This window comes from Xenopus tropicalis, chromosome 5 (genome assembly GCF_000004195.4).
Source record: "Xenopus tropicalis strain Nigerian chromosome 5, UCB_Xtro_10.0, whole genome shotgun sequence".
Lineage (NCBI taxonomy): Eukaryota > Metazoa > Chordata > Amphibia > Anura > Pipidae > Xenopus > Xenopus tropicalis.
Genome location: NC_030681.2, coordinates 154287282 through 154302652, shown reverse-complemented (window position 1 = coordinate 154302652; position 15371 = coordinate 154287282). Strand labels below are relative to the sequence as shown.

Genomic DNA, 15371 nt, shown 5'->3' with positions numbered 1-15371 from the left:
TGGGGCTTTTGGTGTAAGGGAAAGAGCAATGGGAGGAGGCGTGGGCCAATCAGATCAAAGGGAACGGAACAATGGGATACATGTCGGAACAGAGAGAATGCTTGTAGGGAAGGCTTGATCCTCACACTGGGTGACTAGGTGCCAAGTAAAACATTCAGTTTAGAGGGGGGGAATAAATAATCGTTTAGCAGCTGGGCAGCAATCTGGCAGCTGCTTCAGTCCATAACCAGTCCTGGCACTTGGCTCGGCCGTGTCACCGAGATGACAGAGAGAAGGGGGAGAATGTGGAAGGGCAGTGAGAGAATCCATTCCCCGTGTCACATGTCCCCGGCTCATCATGGAAACCCAATCCTACAAGCCCAGCGCCCAGTAGCAAATCCTTCCTGCTCTGTAGGAGACACTCAGGGCTGTACGGCTGGGCTCTAAGGCTAACACTCATATCTGCCTGGGACCCATAGAGACCTCTGTCAGTAAATGTAAGGGTTGTGTAGCTGGGCCAGTTACACACTCCTTCCTACTCTTACTGGGCTTTTGTAGCCTTTCAGAATTGGGCATAGGGGAATGGTTTCCCATTGCACTGGGCTGGGGAGGTCCATGGAACCATATACAGATCAGCAGAACATCCCTAGTACCAGCGGGACCAGCACTTCCTGGGAAAGCGCTCCCCCAATAGAGACGCACAAAGGTACACGGACACGCTACTTCCTGTTATGGATACAAAAGAAAGGATTCATTCTAACTTTTATTGTTGTACAGGGCTCTTATTTCCCCCCAGAACAGAACTGTAAGGATGGCCGAAGGGATCCGCGTGACTTCCCATGTTAGTAATGGCAGGACTGGGTTACAGCGATACAACCAAAATGTAGTGACCGGGGGGGTCATGGTAACGCGAGAATGTCACAAACATGATTTATTTACTCCGTGTGTGTGTGTGTGTGTTGGGGGGTCTTTTTCCCACTTTCTATACATTTTTGCCTTGAGGAAAAAAAAAAGATCCCAGCAAGCATTTCTTTAAATGGAAGAGGCGATGGGATATAATGTGTTAATATGAGAGAAGGAGGTCAGGAAACATTCATATTAAGGTTAAAATGGACGGGGGAGGGGAGAGGGGGTGGGGGGAGTGGTTTATGTTGCGAGGGGGAGGTGTAAGGGGCGGTGGATGGTGAAAGTCGCAACCAGAGACGCTCAACAACATTTGCTCTTCCAGCCCGTGACCCCTCCGCCGCTGCTGATATCTACATTTTCACTGTTGGGCTCTTTAACGGGAGTCTGGAAGAAGAGGGAAGAATCCTGGTTATTTAGCGGCCAATCACATTAAAGCACCTCCAATGCACGTGGGCAGGGCCCATGACTTGCAGCCCACTCTGTACTGACCAATCAAAAGCTTTATGCGCCACAGTGCTTATTGCCAGGGAATGGGGGTCAGGCAGAGGGATAAGCGGCCCCCCAGCACGTACCTTTCGTAGTATGTCTTCTGCTAACGTGAGGAATGCCTTCTCAATGTTTACATTTGCTTTCGCGCTAGTCTCAAAAAACCTAATTCCGTGTTCCCGAGCAATCTGAGGAGGAAAGGGACACAAAGGGTTAATAAGCACAGGACCCCCCGGGCACAAACTCAAACGGGAAAACTTCATTGTCTGTGTTGTGCCCCAATGAACTGCCGCCACTCACAGAATGGCCCCGCCCCAGAAACACACACCTACCCCTCTTAAGGCGGCCATACACGGGCAGATTTAGATTGAGGTCCATCAGACCAATTCGGCAGCTTATCTGCCCATGTATGGGGCCCTCCCACACGTCTCCCTGATCAATATCTGGTTGAAAATCGTTCAGGTATCGATTGGGCAGATTTGATTTCCCCATTGGATCTGGGACCACAATGGCTCGTTGATGTGGTCCATGGTCCAATGGCGCCTATGCCCCCTGTTGTAATTCATTCGTTTGGCCTTAGGTGGGCATACTGGGAGAAGATCCACTCATTTGCCGACCTCGCCAAATAAGTGGCTCTTACCATGTATGGCCACCTTTAAAGCTGGCCATACACGGGGGGATTCTAGCTGCCAATATGGGTCCCTTAGACAGATTCGGCAGCTTATCGGCCTGTGTATGGGCACCAACGACGGGCCTGCCCGACCGACATCTGGCCTCAAATCAGCCAGATATCGATGGGGCAGGTTAAAGAATTTAGTTAGACCTGGGACCCCATTGCCTCATTTATGCGGTTCTCGAACCGACTGTGACTATTACCATCCCCATTACCATGGCCCCAGGGCAAAACGACCGAATTCGCCTGATATCACTTACCCGTAGGTGGGGATATCGGGAGAAGATCCGCTCGCTTGGCGACCTCGTGTATGGGCACCTTTACTTTTAGGGCTGTGACTGGGTAGCCCAGGGCCAGTGTCCCCCTCGCTGTGAGCCCATTCCCAGCAGATCACATGTATTTACTTTCAGCTTTTGTTTGAGTGGAGGAGCCCTTTATGTGTTATTGCGCCCTGTGCTGCCACTGAGACCCCGCTGTGTATATTAAACCCCCCCCACACACACACACACAGTACCTGCTCTCCCTTTGCTTTGGGCACCACTCGCTTATCTTCCATGTCGCACTTGTTTCCTAACAGCATCCGCTCCACATCCTCGTTGGCGTGCTGCGAGAGAGAGAGGCACAGTGTGAGCAGCCGCCGGTTCCATAATAATAATAATAATAATACCGCTACACAGTGTGTTACCATTACTATATTCACTTAAACATTAAACAAACTCAGTACCGACACAAGAGCAGCAGCTTATGCCTGGGAACCAACAAAAACACCCGTGGCACACTTATATGGGAACACGAGTGGGAGCCGCGGCACAGAATAACTCAGGGACCAGAAGGGAAATATAAAAATATATATATTCCCGTTAGTCATGTGACAGCTCGGCTACCTGTTCCATATGGCAGCTCCCACCCCTACTGGGCAATGTTGTACCGAAGGGCCCTGAATTGCTTCCAGTGCTTCCTGTATATTCTTATCATACAGTTAATAAGCCACGGGGGCACATATATACACTGCAGGAATCAGATAAGCTCTATACAACACCATAGTTTCAACAACTGGAACGCAGGTCTGTTTTGTATAACAGCACCCCCAGCAGGAAACACCACAAAACACCTGTGTGTCGCCCCCTGTTCCAACTGCTGTGGGTAAAACATTACAATCCATCTAGAGACCTTCCATTTGAGGTCCTGTATTGGGTCGGGCCCCCCAGAATACCTGCAAAGCAGTCGGGTTTGGGGCAGAAAGTCCCCGTTTTTCCGGACCACGTTGGGCAGTAACCTGCCTGGGAACCCACAGGGATACTGTGTTGTAGGAAAGTTGTTACTATTTGGACATTCTGCACAATATAAAGGAGCCGCTTCCTTGTTTCCCGTCTCTCAGGTTTACAGATAAGGAGGAGTTTGCTATAATGGAGCTGGATAAAGAATCCAATCCATGCTGCCAGAGCAGGCTGTACAGTATGGGACGGGTATAATATATATATATATATACTGGAAATGGCAATAGTGAATAGAATCTGCATTAGGCCATTCCCAGCATCTGGCTAAAAGCAGCAATCAGCTCACTGAAAGGTCAGAGACAGGAGAGAGAAAGCTTTCCGGCAGAAATCCCATTGTGTATCGTTTATCTGCCCTGCGGGGGGCAATACTACTTACTGTACCCTCTAATGCAGTGACCCCAGAGCACTATGTTGCTCTCCAACCCCTTGGGTGTTGTTCCCAGTGGCCTCAAAGCAGGGGATTATTTTTAAATTCCTGACTTGGGGGCATAAAATCCCCCCCTGCACTAATGTATAGACCTTTATTAAAGGAGAAGTAAAGCCTAAATCTAAATGCTGTATTTTATATATAGCTGGAATGTAGAATCAACTGCACAAATCAGGGAATTCCTTAGTGAGCTGTTAGGGTGAAGACACACGGAGCTACTTAGTAGCAGCTACTTCTCACGGCTACTAAACACCAGAAAATCCCCTGCCATAGACAATAATGAGAATTGCCCCTGCTAAACACACATAGAGACAGTTATCAGTAAATGATCAGCATTGTCTGTTTTAGTAGCTGCTACTAGTAGCTCCGTGTGTCTTCCCCCTTACGGAATATGAGGACACAGGGGAAGTCTAATCTTTATTTTTGCCAGTTTTTGACCTTTAATCTGAGATTTACAAAGTTTCTTATAATAAACCAATACACTGCATGTTCTCTCACAAACATAAATCTTCTTAACAGTCCAATGGCCGATATACAGAGCTGCACCCAAGCATGGGGTGTGTAGGCACCCGGAAATGAATGAATAAGAAGACTCACAGCTGGCACTCTCGTGCCGAGACAGCCTAACCCCACTAACAGTAACCCTTAACAGTAAGGTGACCCCACAAAACCCATATATCTGCCAGCAGAACATATTCTGTTAAATTCAATATGGGTAAAGATGCCTTTCCCAAAGCTACAACATAATGGTGGGCACGGCTGTCCAACCGGAGGCCCCCCCTGAAGGATTTTACGGCCCCCACTGAGCTCAAAGGCCAAATTTAATTGGGCCCTCAAGCACACTTTATGGGAAATAACTGGCTCACTGCATGGAAACGGCTGGACACGGTTGCTATAGGGCAGTGCCGGCCAACCATGCAGTGGGCTGATTATTTCTCATAAAGCGTGATTGATGCACCCCAGGTCCGGTAATATTAAATTATGTAAAACAATACAGCTGCTATGGAGCCTTTGGCCAGACTGGGGGCCACACAATACCCATATATCAGACAGCCCTGGGGGGGGGGGGGGGGGGTATAGCCCGGCACACTCGCACAGTATATCTGTAAGGCTCTGAGCCGCCTCCATTACATACCAGTGACTTGCAACTTACTGCACTCAATCTGTTAGCCAGGGGCATTCTGGGATTTGTAGTTCAGCAAGGGATAGATAAGGCACATAGTAACAATGGCATCTGATCCCTGCATGGTACCCTGGGGGCGAGTGACAATGCCAGCTGATCCCTGCACGGTACCCTGGGGGCGAGTAACAATGCCAGCTGATCCCTGCACGGTACCCTGGGGGCGAGTAACAATGCCAGCTGATCCCTGCACGGTACCCTGGGGGCAAGTAACAATGCCAGCTGATCCCTGCACGGTACCCTGGGGGCAAGTAACAATGCCAGCTGATCCCTGCACGGTACCCTGGGGGCGAGTAACAATGCCAGCTGATCCCTGCACGGTACCCTGGGGGCGAGTAACAATGCCAGCTGATCCCTGCACGGTACCCTGGGGGCGAGTAACAATGCCAGCTGATCCTCGCACGGTACCCTGGGGGCGAGTAACAATGCCAGCTGATCCTCGCACGGTACCCTGGGGGCGAGTAACAATGCCAGCTGATCCTCGCACGGTACCCTGGGGGCGAGTAACAATGCCAGCTGATCCTCGCACGGTACCCTGGGGGCGAGTAACAATGCCAGCTGATCCCTGCACGGTACCCTGGGGGCGAGTAACAATGCCAGCTGATCCCTGCACGGTACCCTGGGGGCGAGTAACAATGCCAGCTGATCCCTGCACGGTACCCTGGGGGCGAGTAACAATGCCAGCTGATCCTCGCACGGTACCCTGGGGGCGAGTAACAATGCCAGCTGATCCTCGCACGGTACCCTGGGGGCGAGTAACAATGCCAGCTGATCCCTGCACGGTACCCTGGGGGCGAGTAACAATGCCAGCTGATCCCTGCACGGTACCCTGGGGGCGAGTAACAATGCCAGCTGATCCCTGCACGGTACCCTGGGGGCGAGTAACAATGCCAGCTGATCCCTGCACGGTACCCTGGGGGCGAGTAACAATGCCAGCTGATACCCGCGCGGTACCCTGGGGGCGAGTAACAATGCCAGCTGATCCCCGCACGGTACCCTGGGGGCGAGTAACAATGCCAGTTGATCCCCGCACGGTACCCTGGGGGCGAGTAACAATGCCAGTTGATCCCCGCACGGTACCCTGGGGGCGAGTAACAATGCCAGCTGATCCCTGCACGGTACCCTGGGTATGCATTTCTGTTTTTTTAAGCATTCTGCTAGAGGAATAAATAAAAGGCTAATCTCCAATAAGAGTTGTTCTGAGGAAGATTGCCCTGTATTTTGCATTTAAATGAACTGGCTAAAGTTACTAAGTGAGGCCTAACCGGCTGCCTCAATGTTCTTAACGGGCATGGTGACATTTTCATGCAGGGTCAGGGCGGCAGCTAATTACTGAAACGAAGGAAGGCGGGGCCAATACATCAGTGAGGGAGAAGTCTGAACTACACAGAATAAATACTGAGAGGCAACAATAAAAACAAACATACATGTCAGTATTATCTTAACTTATCTTATCACATTCCCATCAGCCCCTGCCCCAGTGAGCTTACAATCTAAGGTCCCTATCACATTCCCATCAGCCCCTGCCCCAGTGAGCTTACAATCTAAGGTCCCTATCACATTCCCATCAGCCCCTGCCCCAGTGAGCTTACAATCTAAGGTCCCTATCCCATTCCCATCAGCCCCTGCCTCAGTGAGCTTACAATCTAAGGCCCCTATCACATTCCCATCAGTCCCTGCCCCAGTGAGCTTACAATCTAAGGTCCCTATCACATTCCCATCAGTCCCTGCCCCAGTGAGCTTACAATCTAAGGTCCCTATCCCATTCCCATCAGTCCCTGCCTCAGTGAGCTTACAATCTAAGGTCCCTATCCCATTCCCATCAGTCCCTGCCCCAGTGAGCTTACAATCTAAGGTCCCTATCACATTCCCATCAGTCCCTGCCCCAGTGAGCTTACAATCTAAGGTCCCTATCACATTCCTATCAGTCCCTGCCCCAGTGAGCTTACAATCTAAGGTCCCTATCCCATTCCCATCAGCCCCTGCCCCAGTGAGCTTACAATCTAAGGTCCCTATCACATTCCCATCAGTCCCTGCCCCAGTGAGCTTACAATCTAAGGGCCCTATCTGCCTCTGAAACACAACTATGGTTTATATAAAGAATGCAGCTGTGTAGCCAAAAGGCACAGGCACTTAGCAGATAACAGATAAAACACTATTGTATTCTACAGAATTTATCCGTTATCTACTATGTAACCTGTGCCTTTTCTCCTTTTTTTCAGCTTGAATGGCTGCCCCCGGGGCTACACAGCAGCTTATTATATATAACCTATAGTAGAGTTACTGTAGGAAACACACAACTTTTACCAGTGCAGGGCAACAGTACATTATATTTCATTTACTTTAAAACTCTTTAATTTTTTGGTTTTTTGTTACTGTTCCTTTAAAGTAGTATTTGTTCCTCCCATTCTGCCGACTGCTGAAACAATGAAGAGAAGTCAATTCTCTTGTGAGTACTTTAATCAGCTGGCTTCTGCTACATTTCTTCAGGAGTCAAAACCAGCAGTGCAGAGACTATAAACATCCAGACTTACCTCATCTATGTTTCTGAGCCACTTGCTGATGTTTTCAAAGCTTTTGGCATTGGTAATGTCATACACAAGCATGATGCCCATGGCTCCCCTGTAGTACGAGGTTGTGATGGTGTGGAACCGCTCCTGGCCTGCTGTGTCCCTGGGGGGGGGAGAAAGGGAGACACAAACAGTTAGTGACACATTACAAGTCGGCAATAGAACATATTAAAACCAGAACCCCCCAGTTACCAGCCTGTACCCCACAAACCTCTATATCCCTTATATCACTAATTTCCAACATGCTCTTTTTGCCAAAACCTTCGAGCATAACCCAACAATTCCCTGTCAACTGTGGGTAGAGATGTTATTGGTTATAATCAGCACTTAGTGATGTCACTAGGCAGCACTTGTGTATTATAGAACCTTGTTGTTCCCTGACATTATCCCTTATAATACATGAGTGATACTCAGAGTTCCCTGTATAACTCAGCCTGCAGCCTTGTGCCTTTATATGGGCACAGAACCCCTCAGTGACTGCTAATATCCTTATCATTTACAGTAGGGGGTACATTATCCCTTATAATACACGAGTGATACTCAGAGTTCCCTGTATAACTCAGCCTGCAGCCTTGTGCCTTTATATGGGGGGCACAGAACCCCTCAGTGACTGCTAATATCCTTATCATTTACAGTAGGGGGTACATTATCCCTTATAATACATGAGTGATACTCAGAGTTCCCTGTATAACTCAGCCTGCAGCCTTGTGCCTTTATATGGGTGGCACAGAACCCCTCAGTGACTGCTAATATCCTTATCATTTACAGTAGGGGGTACATTATCCCTTATAATACATGAGTGATACTCAGAGTTCCCTGTATAACTCAGCCTGCAGCCTTGTGCCTTTATAGGGGGGGCACAGAACCCCTCAGTGACTGCTAATATCCTTATCATTTACAGTAGGGGGTACATTATCCCTTATAATACATGAGTGATACTCAGAGTTCCCTGTATAACTCAACCTGATCCTTTAACGCAGAAATTCTAAACATTTTTTTGCTCAAGTCCCATTAGAAGCTTAATATTTAGACACCCGCACCCCGGCCACAACATTGTTACTCAAACAAAATCCTTATAGTAAAGAACTGTGCAAACGTCTTAAGAAGGCTACTGTCAGAGGGTCATTATGTGTGTTCTGCTTTAGTGTCAGAGCTGCTAACATTCCTTTTGCACAAACAGTATGATGTGTGTGTGTGTAATTTAAAGGGGACCTACCACCCTAAAAAGTATTTCCAAATCCTTTTCTATAATGTTAGTTGAGCAATAACAATGTTATTCAGGCAAGCTTCACATCCCCCCCAAATCTTATGCATTTGCCATCTGGGTGATATCTAGGAAGTGCTGAACGGGAAGTGAAAGTAACTATAATTAAAAATCTGAGCTGTCAATCAATATAAAATTGACAGCTCAGAATTTTAAATACATATATATCCGGTATGGATGGGGGGGGTGGGGGGGTGCATTCCCACAAACAGCAGCAATCTGGGGAAAACTGAAGGGCTGACAAATATACGGTGGGCAGATCCTACCCATTATGTATTACTATCAGGGAGACGTTTGATTGGCCCCAAATTCCTTTGGGCAGTGAAAAGGAAAACAAGGAATGGTTGCACAATGTCTCTGAGCCAGGCTGGGATTACTCGCAGGGACAGGAACGTGTACGGCGGCCAAAGTCTGTCCCCGGGATGCTCGGAACTACCCATTGCCTAAGGATTCTGAGAAGCTTTCTCTTCTGCTTTCAAATGGGGGTCACTGACCCCGGGAGCCAAAACCTACTGCTCTGTGAGGCTCCAGTTTTACTGATACTTTTTTTTTTTTTTAACTATTCAGTCCCTCTTCTATTCATATACCAGTCTCTCGTCTAAACCACTCCCCGGTTGCTAAGGTAGCCTGGACCCTAGCAACCATGTAGCTGCTGAAACTCCAAACTGGAGAGCTTCTACATTTAAAGCTAAACATTTCAATAACTACATATAAAAAAAAATGAAGACCGATTACAAATGGTCTTAGAATACCCCTCTCTACATCATACGAAGAGTTAATTTAAAAATCTAAATTTTGGCTCTTTAGTGGCTTTTTGCAGCCCATAGTCACTCCGGGAGCGCTGCCGCCTGCGGACTTGGGCTCAGAGATATTTCTGGGTGTATTCGTCACCATATTTGTAAACCTCTGGCTTTTCTGCTCAGTTCTGGCGAGAATATCTGCTTCTAAAAGGATTTTAAGCTTAAAGCAGGATATTTCGTTGAAGCTCACTTGCATTACGAGACACGTAGCCTCCCTAGGTAAATAAGCCACTTGTACCTGCCTGTTGGGAGAGTCTATAGATACTATAGTATAGGATACACAGGCCGCTATTCCCTTGCCCAACGTCTATGGCACAGAGGGCAATAAGCAGCTTCCTGTCTTAACTTCCCCAGGGAAAATGGCTGAAAGTCAGGAATGCGAAAATTGTGATACAAGCCAATTAGATTCCATTTCATTGCGCCATTGTTCCATGGGTGTGCACCCAAGGGTGTTTTCAGATCAGATCTGGCTTCCCTGATAGCCGCTTGGCACCCTGTGCTTATTACATGCTTTTGGTGCAGTCGCAATAAAGAACAGATTGCCGGTGTCCAGATAAAAGGCCCAGGCCAACTCTAGTGCCGCTAAGGGGTGGGTTACAGCAAGAGATCCTCTGGTTTAATATTTAGGGGTGAGCACAACTTTCCCTTGTTTGCTATAGTTTATACAGGGGCAGGGGCCAGCTCCATGTTGTAGCTACCACCCTTCCCAGCTGCAGTCAGGTGATGCCAATGGGCCAATAAAAGGGCCACCATTTGGGGGTTTTTAAACTTGGTGTAGGACGGGCCAGACCGGGGGCGAGTGAGTGTAGGACGGGCCAGACCGGGGGCGAGTGAGTGTAGGACGGGCCAGACCGGGGGCGAGTGAGTGTAGGACGGGCCAGACCGGAGGTGAGTGAGTGTAGGACTGGCCAGACCGGGGGTGAGTGAGTGTAGGACAGGCCAGACCGGGGGTGAGTGAGTGTAGGACGGGCCAGACCGGGGGTGAGTGAGTGTAGGACGGGCCAGACCGGGGGCGAGTGAGTGTAGGACGGGCCAGACCGGGGGTGAGTGAGTGTAGGACTGGCCAGACTGAGTGAGTGGGACACAGTTGGGCAGCTTTAATATATTGCAATATAAGGACAAACAATCCCTGTTTTGCTTGGGGGGGGGGGCATTGCTTGAGAGATTAATGCACAGAATGGACTCTTGTTGCTGTCTACATGTACCCAGAATGCTCAGTGCCTGGGTATAACCAGATGATATTCTATGGCCCCAAATAATAATGGAGACTGAGGAATGCAGGGGCAGATGGGTAGGTGGCACACAGCCAGACAGTGAAGGGAATAGGGAGTGAGTTGCCCTGATTAGAGAGAATGCCATGTTCCTGGGAGGAACGCGGTGGCGGCTACGTATAGCAGTGACTGGCTGCTCACAGATGGGACAAGCCGCGGCCCGGGGCACAGGAGTGAGTGTTTATGTGGTTGTGAAAACAAATGAGCTGTTGCTACATAGGGCTGCCGGCACTGCTCCCTTCCCAAACACTGACACTCAATATTTACATTTCTCCAAAGGGAAGTCAGGCCTGAGCGAGTGGAACGGGGGGGGGGGGGGGGGGGGTCAGCTACACGACTGGCGGTATCCCCGTGCCCACTCACGGGAACCCCGCATACAGGTAACCCCAACATACCGACAGCAAGGTGGGTTATTAGCATTACTGAGTGCTCAATCAGCATGGCAGCCCCCGTGCCTACGGAATAGGAACACTACGGCTTATTATACTACAAACTACACTCCTGTAACAATGAAAGCGTTACTTTTCCTTTAAAGTGGGGACACTGATAAAAGCACCCCCCCCCCCACCTCACCCCAGTGCATGCTGGGAAGGCTGGCAACTGGAGGGAAGCCTATAGTGACCCTATGGAGTTCTGTATATTTCCAGGCCCAATAAGAGCAGAAATAGACAGCCCCCCCCCCCCAGTGCATGCTGGGTAGGCTGGCAGGCTGGTAGCTGGAGGGCAGCAGTGAGTGCCAAGGGAAGACAGGTGGCACAGGGAGCCTAAGAAGGGCTATTCACAGAGCTGCAGCTGTGGGTTCTCAGGAAAGGTTTAATGAGGTTTAATCTCTGCAGGCAGAAAAGGAGAGGGGGGGGGATAAAGAACATTTGATGAATGAGCACTGTTTAAATGCCCCCCATGTGCCTGAAGCAGAGACCCCCAAAGTACAGCACTAGGGACCCCCTAGGCACCTACCCAGAGGAGCCGTGTCTGTCAGTCACTTGGGACAGATGGGAGACGGGGGCACATTACCAATAGGATTAGGGGGCATTACAGACGCTCTAAGTGTCGCTCCTTTACAACTCAGTGGGGCCCCGGGCCAATTGATTCAGGAAAGGGTCACATTCCCAGGCCCTGCGGGCATCTGTAGCACTGCGGCTGAACAAGGAAAGGGGTGCAGTAGCGGGACCCCCCACTCTGTAAGGCAAGGAGATCGCAAGGAGCAGGCACAGCGTGACCATTCACCCACAGGAAAGAGAGGAGAATGGGCCAGTACCGCTGAGCTTCTGTAGCCAGTGCTACAAGCCAAGGGCAATACAGCATGGCTACTTACATTCCTCTCTCTGTGTCACCCCCCCAGTACCCATCATACCCAGTTCAACTGCAGCCTCACAGTATTGATACACATTGCCCCAGGCACCACTATCTCCTGGATAGTATATGCAACAATCCCCCAAAAAACTAACCCCCCTCCAAAAAAAAAGCAGGGCAATTTTGTATCAGAGGCAGATTGGCAAGTGAGCTGGAGGGCCGACAAAAGCGTTTAAAGATACAGCACAGCAGAAATGGCAGCAATCTGGAGAACCCGGGGAGACTACACCCCAGAAGCCACAGGCTGGCAGCAAGGTGGGTTGGGAGAAGACAAGTTAGGGTCAGGGGGGGGCTCGATCTGGGCATGACTAAACGCAGACTCAGTACCTATCGAATGCATGAATGGGATTGGTCACAGCAGTAAGAACAGAATGAGGGGGACAAGTTACAAAGAAGATGTGACCTTCTCTCAGCCAGAAGGCCCACAGGGGGCAGAGGTCTTTGTATTTAGACCCCCATCACCGCAAGGTTATGTGGGGTCCCCCTTTATCCCCCTCCCTCCTGCCCCAGTGATACAGCCACAGTAAAGGAGTAAGGGTTAGGGGAGACAGCAGGGACACGGTAGGGAGAGTGCAGGGGAATATGTGACTGCTGACTCATGGGAAAGTAATGTACAGCTAGGAAGCAATGTGACAGCTGGGCAGGGCAGGACAAGTATGAGATATGGGAAAGCTCTGGCAACCGCAGGAAAGCGCTCCAGAACATACAGCATTTGCAGCAGTGCTGCGCAGTGATCTACTGCTACCTGCACCTCTAGTCTAGCTAGGAACTATGCTTGTATATTAAACTGTACCCACATTAACCCTAGTGAGATTGGTCACTGTGCAACTGGGTGCCTCATACCCTGAGCAGGGCAGGATGGGCTTACACTGGGCCAATGGGCCGGCAAAACTATACCCTGAGCAGGGCAGGATGGGCTTACACTGGGCCAATGGGCCGGCAAAACTATACCCTGAGCAGGGCAGGATGGGCTTACACTGGGCCAATGGGCCGGCAAAAACTATACCCTGAGCAGGGCAGGATGGGCTTACACTGGGCCAATGGGCCGGCAAAAACTATACCCTGAGCAGGGCAGGATGGGCTTACACTGGGCCAATGGGCCGGCAAAACTATACCCTGAGCAGGGCAGGATGGGCATACACTGGGCCAATGGGTCGGCTGGGAGGATAAGGCAACACTATACCCTGAGCAGGGCAGGATGGGCATACACTGGGCCAATGGGTCGGCTGGGAGGATCAGGCAACACTATACCCTGAGCAGGGCAGGATGGGCTTACACTGGGCCAATGGGTCGGCTGGGAGGATAAGGCAAAACTATACCCTGAGCAGGGCAGGATGGGCTTACACTGGGCCAATGGGTCGGCTGGGAGGATCAGGCAACACTATACCCTGAGCAGGGCAGGATGGGCTTACACTGGGCCAATGGGTCGGCTGGGAGGATAAGGCAACACTATACCCTGAGCAGGGCAGGATGGGCTTACACTGGGCCAATGGGCCGGCTGGGAGGATACGGTAGGCTCAATTCAGACTTACCATATCTGTAACTTGATCTTTTTTCCTTGTAATTCCACGGTTTTGATCTTGAAGTCTATTCCTATGAGAAGAATAAGACAATCGTTAGATCTCAGTAATAGCGGCTCTGCAGAACTATAAAGCGATATTGTTGGGCCTATTGATTTCAAATCACAGAATGATGGGAGCTGTAAATCAGGAACAGATTTCCTAAGGATAAAAAAAAAGCAACTAACAGCCCTGCCGAATATTCTCCCCGGGGGACACACTGATTGAGAAACGGGGCGTTCCTACCTGCTAAGTGCTGCCATACTGCGCCCTGTGACGGGCATTTGCCTACAGAGGATGGCACAGGGCTCACAGAGGAGATTGGGGTAAATGGTGCCAATCCCACCCACTCCTCCTCTCTCTGATTCTGCTACAGAGACTGATGTGCAATCATGGGCACAGGTTTCCTGGGCACGGCTATAATTATCTGTAATTACTCTGTGCTATTCTCATAGCGCTCACTGCCTCTGCTCAGATAATGCTATTCTCTTAATAAACAAAGGCAGAAAAGAAATGCCTACAGTTCGGAACTTACTACGTGGAAGTATTTGGGATGAGAGCCAAACATTCTGAAAGGCACATGAACAGCAGCTAAGCTTAGCCCACAGCGGGGATGCTCATCCTACTGCTAGCGCTCTCATCCAGCGACAGCTAGAATCTCTGCCATAAAGCAGGGCAGGACTGCTGCTTACAATGGGGGGATCAGATAGGATCTGTGCCACTGTGACAGAATGCTCTGTTATACAGATAGCTAGAATCTCAGCCATAAAGCAGGGCAGGACTGCTGCTTACAATGGGGGGGATCAGATAGGATCTGTGCCACTGTGACAGAATGCTCTGTTATACAGATAGCTAGAATCTCAGCCATAAAGCAGGGCAGGACTGCTGCTTACAATGGGGGGGTCAGATAGGATCTGTGCCACTGTGACAGAATGCTCTGTTATACAGATAGCTAGAATCTCAGCCATAAAGCAGGGCAGGACTGCTGCTTACAATGGGGGGATCAGATAGGATCTGTGCCACTGTGACAGAATGCTCTGTTATACAGATAGCTAGAATCTCAGCCATAAAGCAGGGCAGGACTGCTGCTTACAATGGGGGGGATCAGATAGGATCTGTGCCACTGTGACAGAATGCTCTGTTATACAGATAGCTAGAATCTCAGCCATAAAGCAGGGCAGGACTGCTGCTTACAATAGGGGGATCCTCCCAACAAGTTACTTTATGGAATAACACACAGTTTGGCTCAGGACATGTTTCTGTGAATGAAGCAGAGAAAGTGAGAGTTTGGGCAGTGACATCAGTACGGGTAGATACGCCGCAGGCTGAGGCGGCCGGGGATTGGCCGCACATAGGACACTAAGGATTTCCACATATGGGAAACAGAGAGGATAATTATGCAAGGAATGTGCTTATTATTTATCACTGCTGTCAGCCCCGCTGCGGCCCCTGCGCACTACCAGGGGTGTTACAGCAGTGACAGGGAGCCCATCACACAGACACAGCCCCAACCAGACCCCCTCCCGGGAGCAACAGGGGGGCACAACTGGAATTACTGCCCCCCCCCCCGCTCTATATATTGTACAGGTGGCTGTTAGAGGTGCTTCACCTTTAATGTTATAGAAT

At 49.9% G+C, this 15371-nt stretch overlaps 1 protein-coding gene across 2 annotated transcripts in view; it reads right to left on the bottom strand.

Annotated features, from left to right (window-relative positions):
• Window positions 1-702: 702 nt before the first annotated feature.
• The window catches only part of rab10 (RAB10, member RAS oncogene family), a 32874-nt gene continuing 18205 nt past the window's right edge, over window positions 703-15371 (bottom strand). The window contains exons 2-6 of one of the 2 annotated variants that reach the window (XM_031901511.1): window positions 13719-13779; window positions 7463-7601; window positions 2559-2648; window positions 1458-1559; window positions 703-1269 (exon numbers count right to left, since the gene is read on the bottom strand). In XM_031901511.1, the coding sequence (XP_031757371.1) occupies window positions 1186-1269; window positions 1458-1559; window positions 2559-2648; window positions 7463-7601; window positions 13719-13779 (476 nt within the window). In that variant the 3' untranslated portion in view covers window positions 703-1185. The remainder of the gene's footprint in view (window positions 1270-1457; window positions 1560-2558; window positions 2649-7462; window positions 7602-13718; window positions 13780-15371) is intronic. The other variant, NM_001126746.1, reaches the window with a different exon arrangement.